This window comes from Poecilia formosa, unplaced genomic scaffold (assembly GCF_000485575.1).
Source record: "Poecilia formosa unplaced genomic scaffold, Poecilia_formosa-5.1.2 Scaffold62, whole genome shotgun sequence".
NCBI lineage: Eukaryota > Metazoa > Chordata > Actinopteri > Cyprinodontiformes > Poeciliidae > Poecilia > Poecilia formosa.
In genome coordinates, this window is record NW_006800001.1 from 2,579,120 (window position 1) to 2,587,811 (window position 8,692).

General features: G+C 37.7%; 1 protein-coding gene across 2 annotated transcripts in view; it reads right to left on the reverse strand.

Annotated features, from left to right (window-relative positions):
- Positions 1 to 239: 239 nt before the first annotated feature.
- Positions 240 to 8,692, reverse strand: part of idh3b (isocitrate dehydrogenase (NAD(+)) 3 non-catalytic subunit beta) — a 10,529-nt gene continuing 2,076 nt past the window's right edge. The window contains exons 4-11 of one of the 2 annotated variants that reach the window (XM_007554323.2): positions 7,594 to 7,654; positions 7,375 to 7,507; positions 7,074 to 7,207; positions 6,828 to 6,930; positions 6,541 to 6,687; positions 5,930 to 6,024; positions 5,784 to 5,844; positions 240 to 1,999 (exon numbers count right to left, since the gene is read on the reverse strand). In XM_007554323.2, the coding sequence (XP_007554385.1) occupies positions 1,913 to 1,999; positions 5,784 to 5,844; positions 5,930 to 6,024; positions 6,541 to 6,687; positions 6,828 to 6,930; positions 7,074 to 7,207; positions 7,375 to 7,507; positions 7,594 to 7,654 (821 nt within the window). In that variant the 3' untranslated portion in view covers positions 240 to 1,912. Of the gene's footprint in view, positions 2,000 to 4,139; positions 4,469 to 5,783; positions 5,845 to 5,929; positions 6,025 to 6,540; positions 6,688 to 6,827; positions 6,931 to 7,073; positions 7,208 to 7,374; positions 7,508 to 7,593; positions 7,655 to 8,692 lie in introns of those variants that run through there. The other variant, XM_007554322.2, reaches the window with a different exon arrangement.

The following is an 8,692-nucleotide window of genomic DNA, read 5'->3' on the forward strand; positions in this document are numbered from 1 at the left end:
TGTCATTCCCCAACAGCTGGTGTCCAGCAGAAGGAGGAGGTGCCAGGCTGTTTGTTGAATAAACTATTAAACTGCCAGGATCGTGGTTTTTTTTTTAAACTGCAATCATCATTTCCAGTAAATGTCACCAAACAACAAACAAGGCAGTGAAATCAACATTCTTTGGGCCACTTTTCTTGAAATGGAGCAGGTTTTTGTCAACTCAGTCATTTTTGAGCCAAAACTTTCAAGAGTGCGCTAAAGTAAAGATATGTAGTTTATTTAAGTGCAAGCATACATTCACATCAACAAATCATAACCCAAGAAACTGCAGAAGTCCACAACTAAATCTGACAGAAAATCTGAGCAATAAATCGACAACATTGGGAGAGTGAGAGCAACAATTTGATAGACACAGCCCTCTGATTTACTCAACCAAACGAGACAAAATTTGAATCAGAGGTGCTTTATTTTAATTAAAAGGGCATGCACACTTTTGCAACCAGGAAGCCAGATGTTTTTTTTTGTTGTTTTTTTTACATTTCCCTCTTTGTCAATTATATTTTCCAACATATATGACACAATAAAAGCAATTAATTTATTATGATCAAAAATGTCTTTATCTCACAAAAGCCTATAATTGTATGAGGGATATTACACTTTTGAGATATATATCACTATTTTGTATCAGATTATTGGGGTTGATAACTTTTGCTCTGGAATGTTATTTTTTCCCCTCAAACTTTTACCTTTAGTAACATAAAAAGTATACATAAATATAGTTAAATTTATATAGTTTATATTACAGGCCTTTGAATACAATGTGTTTGAGAGCCAAACTTTTCACTTGTGTTGTTCTGCTTTAATGCTTTAGATGAATGAATACTAAAGAGTAAGTAAAATGTTGTCTAATTGTCTAATATGAATAAAACCATGGTAAAAAAGAAAGAAAGAAAGAAAGAAAGAAAGAAAACAAGCAACAACAAAAAAAAACAAACAACAACAAAAAAAACATTTGTATGAATCTATTTTTTATGCATCTCCTATTAAAAGCTTTCGGGATTCAATTCCGGGTGATAAAACATACCAAAAAAATAAAAATAAAAAAGATATATTTAAGAAAGAAGTCTTTTAAAGCTGATTATCTAAGTTGATTTTGGGTTAGTCTTATTATTTCAGTAGGTAAAACGGTTCAATGAACTATTGAAGACATTCAGAAAATCGGCGATCAACATGTTTGCAGTACACTACAAGCATAATCCGTGCGAATCTCTCCAGCTCTTGTTGTCTGATAACTTACTTCTGCAATCCTGCCGGGCGACAGCAACATTAGCCACAATTCACATGTGACTAACACAGAGATTCTCATATGACTCCTACACGACAGACCTTCCAGCTCCACCTGATCGGCATGTGTCTGGAAACGACGAATAAGTAAGTTCTAGTTTCTCTGAGGAAACACATGCTGACCAAAACCACCCACAGCTGTGATGAACCTTCAATACCACTAAATACTGCATCGGGTTTCCATTAAGAGTCATGGGACTGCTTCACACTCTTGCTGTTACGTCTCATTTTTTATTCACATCTCGCCATAAATGAAGCGATATGCTAAAATGCGACGTTAATAAATAATCAGAAGTATAAATCCATCATGTTTTGACTGCTGCCCAGTGACCTGAAGTCAAGCAATTAGGCAGAATTTTATAGTGTCAAGAAAGCAAAAGGTTGGCGAAGATGATACATGTTTGCAACTGTTGTTTTTCTTCAAAATGTCACTTTAAACAATATTTTGTGAACATATTGGTGCAGATTTTCTGTGTTGCCGAGACAGTGCACAGTCCATGACAGAAGGCAAAGAAAAAAGAAAATGTGTGTGTGTGTGTGTGTGTGTGTGTGTGTGTGTGTGTGTCAGCAGCGGACAGATTTGCATTTACAAAGCTGAGGCTGGCAGGCTAGCAATGACAGCCCGGGTGAATTCATCGCATGTCGCGTAGCCCCCCAGGTCTCCGGTGCGCACCTGTCGCAAACATAAGGACAGCGTGTTACCATGTGCACAGCTGCTGCTGCAGCACATGTCCACATTGCAGTGTCGTGGCCTGCATGTCGGAGAGCCTTTGATACAGTAACTGTACTCACAGAACAAGCCGAACAGGACCAGTGAGTAAATGTCGCTGCGAGGGAAAACGTCCACTCTTCAATTTGATGATAAGTTGGAAACGTGTCTGTCTATCAAAGCTGTGAAACAGAGCAATGCCTTTCAAGTGTTTCTGTTGGTTTAGATATTTGCAGTGTACATCTCCCTGATCTGAGCTACTGTGCAGTGCGTTTCTTGCAAACCTTTTTTTCCCATTTAAAATCATTCTTAGTGATACTTTGCCATCCAGAGGAACTGAATGTGGGGTTTTCTTCTGTTGGAAGCTGCAGTCACCAAAACAAGCCGACGGGTATAAACTTGAAATGTGCCACTCGGAAAATAAGAATGTGCATACATATATATTTTCTTCTGCGAGTTCTGTTTAGGAAAAAAAAACAAAAAAACAAAACATGGCCAGTCTAGTGCTGATGGAGAAATGCCATAATATCTCTTCGTTCTTTTACATTTCTGCTATATGTTAACATGTTGACAAGTCAAGGTTATTCATGGGAGCAGTTAAGAACGTTAAAATATCACTTGCCAGAGAGGTGCCTTTTGTACAGAGAATGATGAACGCTGACAAATAAAATCTCAAGGAAGTCATACATGAAAGAATGCTGTCTCCATGGATTGTGACAGTAATTCGGTGCTTTTTCTTCAGCCTATGGTGCTTTCATCTGACAAAATTACATCATAGCAGAAATGTTGGATGCACCAATAGCCCGAATAAAAATAGTGAACACAGCGCATTATGAGTAATGCATGTAGCCATATATACATATATACATATATATATACATATATATATATATATATATATGTGTGTGTGTGTGTGTGTGTGTGTGTACAATATATATATAATTATATACAATATAATGTAATTATATTACATTACATGTAATAAGATGATCCAGGTGCTTCACAAAAAGTTTTGTAGTTCATAACAATTTTAAAATAACTTTCTGTAAACATGGATCTGTGCAGCAGATAATTTAAGAAGATTTAAATGTAGCTCGTGACAGAAGAAATAGACACATGGATAGTTTATGGATTTTTGCAAAAGGTCCATCTCCCTTACATCAATTAGGACTTTATTTGGTTGTTGCTTTTTTACTAAGTCATGTGTTCTTCATTACTGACTGGAAGTTTTGCCTTTCTAAGCTACAATATAATGAATAAACGTAAAGTGAAAAGTCTACAAAGGCACAAACATATCACACGTTACCATGAATGTAGCGACACTTAAAGGGTTCCTATTCATTTTCCATTTCAAAACTCCATACTTTTTATATGCCAAATTGCAGATTTTTTTTTTAAAACAGTTTTTAACAATATTTAGAACATCTGAGTGCAAAGTATTTGAAGAAAATGCTTGGATAACATAACATTTGATTCCTTTTGATGGCATCTGAACAAACGTAGTAGATCTGTTTCATTTCAAAATCTTTCTTGCCATTTTGTTGCTTTGTACTTGTGACATGTGCAACATCAAAGTTGAATTCTACTTTTAATTCTAATTAATCGGGGTTTTTTGAAACATTTAGTGTAAACTGATGCTTTAATACTGTTTGTAAAAACAAACAAAAATATCAATGTTTAAACCACCATATATTAGAGATGGACAAAAAACTAAAAACCCTAAAATTGTAATTTTATTTTTGGAATGTGTTTGTGCCAAAAAACAAAATACTGAAAGTCAAAATGTTAAAATATAGTTATGATGTGGCAAAAAAAACAACAACAAAAAAAAAAAACCTTTATTTTAACCCTTCAGAAACTGGAATAAAGTCTGGAAATGAAAACACTTTTCTACGTCGGGTTTGGGAAAACAATAAAGAGACAACCTTCATGTAGCAGCTAAGATTATGTCCATTTAGGAAAACTGCAAGGAACTGACTAGATTAAACCTGTAACATAAGTTTACCTATTAATATAACCCAAAATAATGGAAATGCTAATGTTGAGGGTGATTATGGAGGTAAAGGGACTGCAGGCAGGGAGAGGAAACAGAAGACAAAAAATATGGGATGGAAATCTGCATCAACTGTGTATTTTGTCACAAATCACTGCTTTTACATCGGCTCAGTCACACATACATTAAACATAAACATTGAAGGCCACTAATGTCAAAGCAGAGTAACACATATGGGACACAAATATGGAAGCGGGGAGGGGTTTTCAGTCTTAACATGCCTTCAGGTCATGTTAGGATCAAGGTCCACGTTTAAGGCAACATGAGGAAGAGGTGCGGCAGGTGGGATCTTATTCGGTGGGTCGGTGTCGCAGGTTCTCCACTACTGCTTGCACAAAGTCGCCAGTGGTAGAGTACCCGCCGAGGTCTCGTGTTCGAACCTGGGATGTGCACAAAACACACGTATGCAAACGACAGACACACAAAGGTCAGCGGGGTGCAGCGGCGGACGGGAGTGACAGGAAAAGAAGCGGAGGAGCAAACGGGTGACATGAGGTCAGCTTTTTTAAGGATTTTGATATTTGCCAATAGTTTTAACGACAAACAGCGGGCTGGGTGGTGGGAGCTGGTGTTGGAGGAGGTTGCACGGCTGCAATTAACGAATCAAACACGAGCAACGCTGTCAGGATTCAGTATCAACATGCTGCACCCGTCACAGTGGCATGCTTCTCGCATTCAGCACACACTAACGACCAAATCTGGGGCGGCTAAAATATTGGGCCAAGAAGAAGTATTTCACCAACTTTTTGTAATGTTTTAGAGAAAGTTGGGTTAACCCTAACCCTTTCGAAAGGCACTCGGTGAATTTAAATGAATGCCAATTCAAGTTTTGTTCACATTATTCCTGGAGGATGTTTAATTGAACAGATCTTCTTTTTGTTTTTTAATTAATCCAGGTAAACCCCAGGGTAAAATTCTTGGCCTGATTCTTTTCAAATAACATGCAACCAATTTGTCTGGTAACATCTTAGTTTCTGTTTCAGGAAATGAAGCTCAATATTTGGAGATGATTACAGTTTGTTTTCCCAAGTGGCAAAATTTTTGTGGAGATTCATTTAGATTTACACATATTAAAGTCATTATAAAACAAGTCTAACAAGCAAATATATTTAAATCTAAATTACACCTCTAGAAAAACAAACTGAATTATCACCACCTACATTTTTTTAATTCAGTGGTATGTGTTTTATTATTCACTACTTTGTTATGTGTTATTGGATCATCGTGGGTGTTTTGTTTGCACTTTACTTTGTATCTTAAACCTGTAGATCATGGACAGAAAATATGACCTGAAAGAGGTTGATAATTATGGATGGCAGAGAGTAAAAATGTTAGTTTCAAACTCTAAAGAAATATAAAAGTAAAGGATAGTAGAAATGCAGCAGGGCTGACACTGACATCAGTGAATCAAAGGCTCTCCAACACACAAGTTATTAGTCAAGTTGTTAAATTTGCAGGCCAAGAACTGCTAATGTTACACCACAACAAAAAAAACTGTTCAATTCAGACTTGCTCAATAAAAACACAAACTGGAATTTGATTCTTATAGTATACTACATGCACATATGCACAGGATGCATGGAAAGATAATATTTTCAGTTACTGACCTGCAAATTAGAGCATAAAAGTATGTTATTTAAAGAGCGTGAGTTTCATTAATAAGCATGAAGTCTTCAAACTCAGCGAGTATGTTACCTTTCCCTGCTTGATGACTTTCTTGACAGCTTCTGACACCATTTGGGAGTGGTACTCCAGACTGGAGCAGAATACAGTCAAAGTTAAAAGGCGGGCCAGGAAACAGCATGTTCTGTGGCTGTTCATAAATAGATTAGGAAACTCACTTGAGGTGCTTCAGCATGTTAGCAGAACTGAGGAGCATTGCTGTAGGGTTGGCAATGTTCCTGCCCACTGCTTGCGCAAAAGGGTGGCGAGCTCCCTGGAGGGGGGAAAAAAAAAAAAAGGCAGGAAATGAAGCAACCAATGAAAACGTTTCTCCTTTCATCAAACTAATTTTGACCCTTAAGCAAGAATGAATAGTGATCATTATTTTTGATTCAGGATTTGAAGAGTCAAAGCAAATGAGTAGAAAATAAAAGTTTGATAACAAGCAGATAAACTATAAGTCGACAGCTGTAGGCTCATGCATTTACACTTTTAACCTTTAGGGCCCAGCATAGAACCTTGTGGTTCACCACTGGGTTCATTAAACCAGATTTAATATTGTTTATTCAAATATAACGAATGTATTATTTAGAAAGCCGTTTATTCAAGAATGTGGAATGTGTTGACGTTGATAATGGAATTTAATTCATCTAAAAACAACACAGGTTAATTTGTTGCTTTAACTCTCGCATGTTTAGTTTCTGCCCTCACGGTGTACGCGACAGACGCGTCACAGACTCACCAAACTTTGATTCAAACAGAAGGACTTGATTTAATCGCAGAAACTCACAGTTTCAAAAACAGCATATTCTGCACTGTAACTTTCCCCTGGAACGACTCCGGCTCCCCCAACCAGTCCTGCTGCCAGGTTATCGATGATATTTCCGTAAAGGTTGGGCATGACCAGTACGTCAAACTGGTAGGGGTTTTGAACCAGCTGGAAGAATGAAACAAGTAAATCTTAAATTAAAGTTGAAAAAAAACAAAAAACGAAAGAAAATACCAAACACCATGGCGATACTGTAGTGTGGCGAGGTAGAGAGAAATAACACACAATAAAAACACGGCTGTAAATACCTGCATGCAACAGTTATCGATGATTATGTTCTCATATTTGATTTTGGGGTACAGCTCCGCCACCTCTGCACAACTCTGCAGAAACAGCCCATCGCCTAGTTTCCTGCAATGACACAACAGAGAAGGATGGACATTGCTGTAATTGTGAGACAAATTATCACCGCAATTAATCAAGTTTTAAAAATCAACAGACAAAAGAAACCAAATTCAAATCTTTTGAGCAATTTGTCCTAAAGAAGCCCTCACATGATGTTTGCTTTGTGAACTGCTGTGACCTTGCTTCGACCCGTCTTAGTGGCGTAGTCAAAGGCAAACTTGGCGATGCGTCGTGACTTCTCTCTGGTGATGATCTTCAAACATTCGATCACGCCGGGCACACTCTACAAACAGTTACACGGTGATGGTTTCAGTGGGAGAAAGAGAAAAGAAAACTACAACATTCAAATAGAGGAATCAAAACATTTTTTATGACAGATATTAGATGCGGCTTTTCTGTTGGAACTTTTCAGGTTATCTGGCGGCAGTAGACTTAACAGGAACTGTTTACCTCGTGCTCCAGGGAGCTGTACTCCCCCTCGGTCTGCTCACGAATGATGACGAGGTCCAGGTTGTTATGGCGAGTGCTGTAGCCGGGCAGGCTGTTCACATGGACCACGTTAGCAAACAGGTCCAGTGTGCGCCTGGGGAAACAACCGAGATGTACGGTGACGTTTAAACGCAGCAGATACACTTTTTTTTTTTTTTTTAAGGGTTTCTAGGTAATTACCTTAGTTTCATTTCAAAAGACGCCAACTCCCCTTTGTTCTCCATTGGTGAGTGAATCTTTCCTAGTTGACAAAAAAACAAACAAACATAAAAAGCAGATATGCTAAAGTTTATTATGCATTATAAAGTTACAGCAGATATTTGGATGGATGGACATGACAAAAAAAAAACATATCTGTTTAAAATCATAATCACAATCCTGGTCAATTACTATCTACTAAAGGCTAGTAGTGCAAAAAAAAAAATCTAAAGCAATAAAAACCTAATAAAGTTCAGCTAAAATTCACTTTTGCTGTGTAACAGTATGAATATTTTGCATCATGATTATTTTGTGAAACTCAATCACACACATGGATTCAGACAATATTTTAGAGCAGAATATGTTGTAAGCAGTGTTTATTAGATTTATGCTATTTGTAGTTCAGAGCGCTTTATACTTGAAAAAGGCTTCCGTTATGTTGACCAAGGTGTCACTGTTTTAGCTGCTCTGTGTACTCACAGCCTCAGACAAAATGCTGGCAGTCCAACAAAAATGATATGAACATCATGAAGAGTCCAAACATCCAGTTACATGTAAACCATTAGCCGCCAGACGGTGCAGTGGCAGCTGAAGGAGAATGCTGATCTTACAGCTGGTTTAAATGTCCCTGCCTTACTTCTTACTTCTGCTCAAGTGGTTCACAATATGTCTGAGGCAATGTGTTAAGTGTTACAACAGCGCCTGCTGCTGCTGGATCAGAGACTACAGGATGCTTCAAAGACAACCGAGCGGATCTGGATCTTGAAGAAGCTTTTGCAAAGATGAGAGTTAAAAGAACAACAATACCCTTAGGTAGAGGTAACAGAACATATTGTCAGAGTTCAAACATATTTATTACACTCCCCTGTGAAATGAAAGAGAAACAATTTAAAATCTGTTGCGTTTCACAATAAAGTGAACATGATTTGGATGCCAACTCTATTCTTTGTTTTATTCATGGCAAAAGCTTGGAACAAGTATGATTGGATGGAGGGCTGCACAGTGGCGCAGTTGGTAGAGCTGTTGCCTTGCGGGTTCGATTCCCGGTCCCGGTCTTTCTGCATGGAGTTTGCATGTTCTC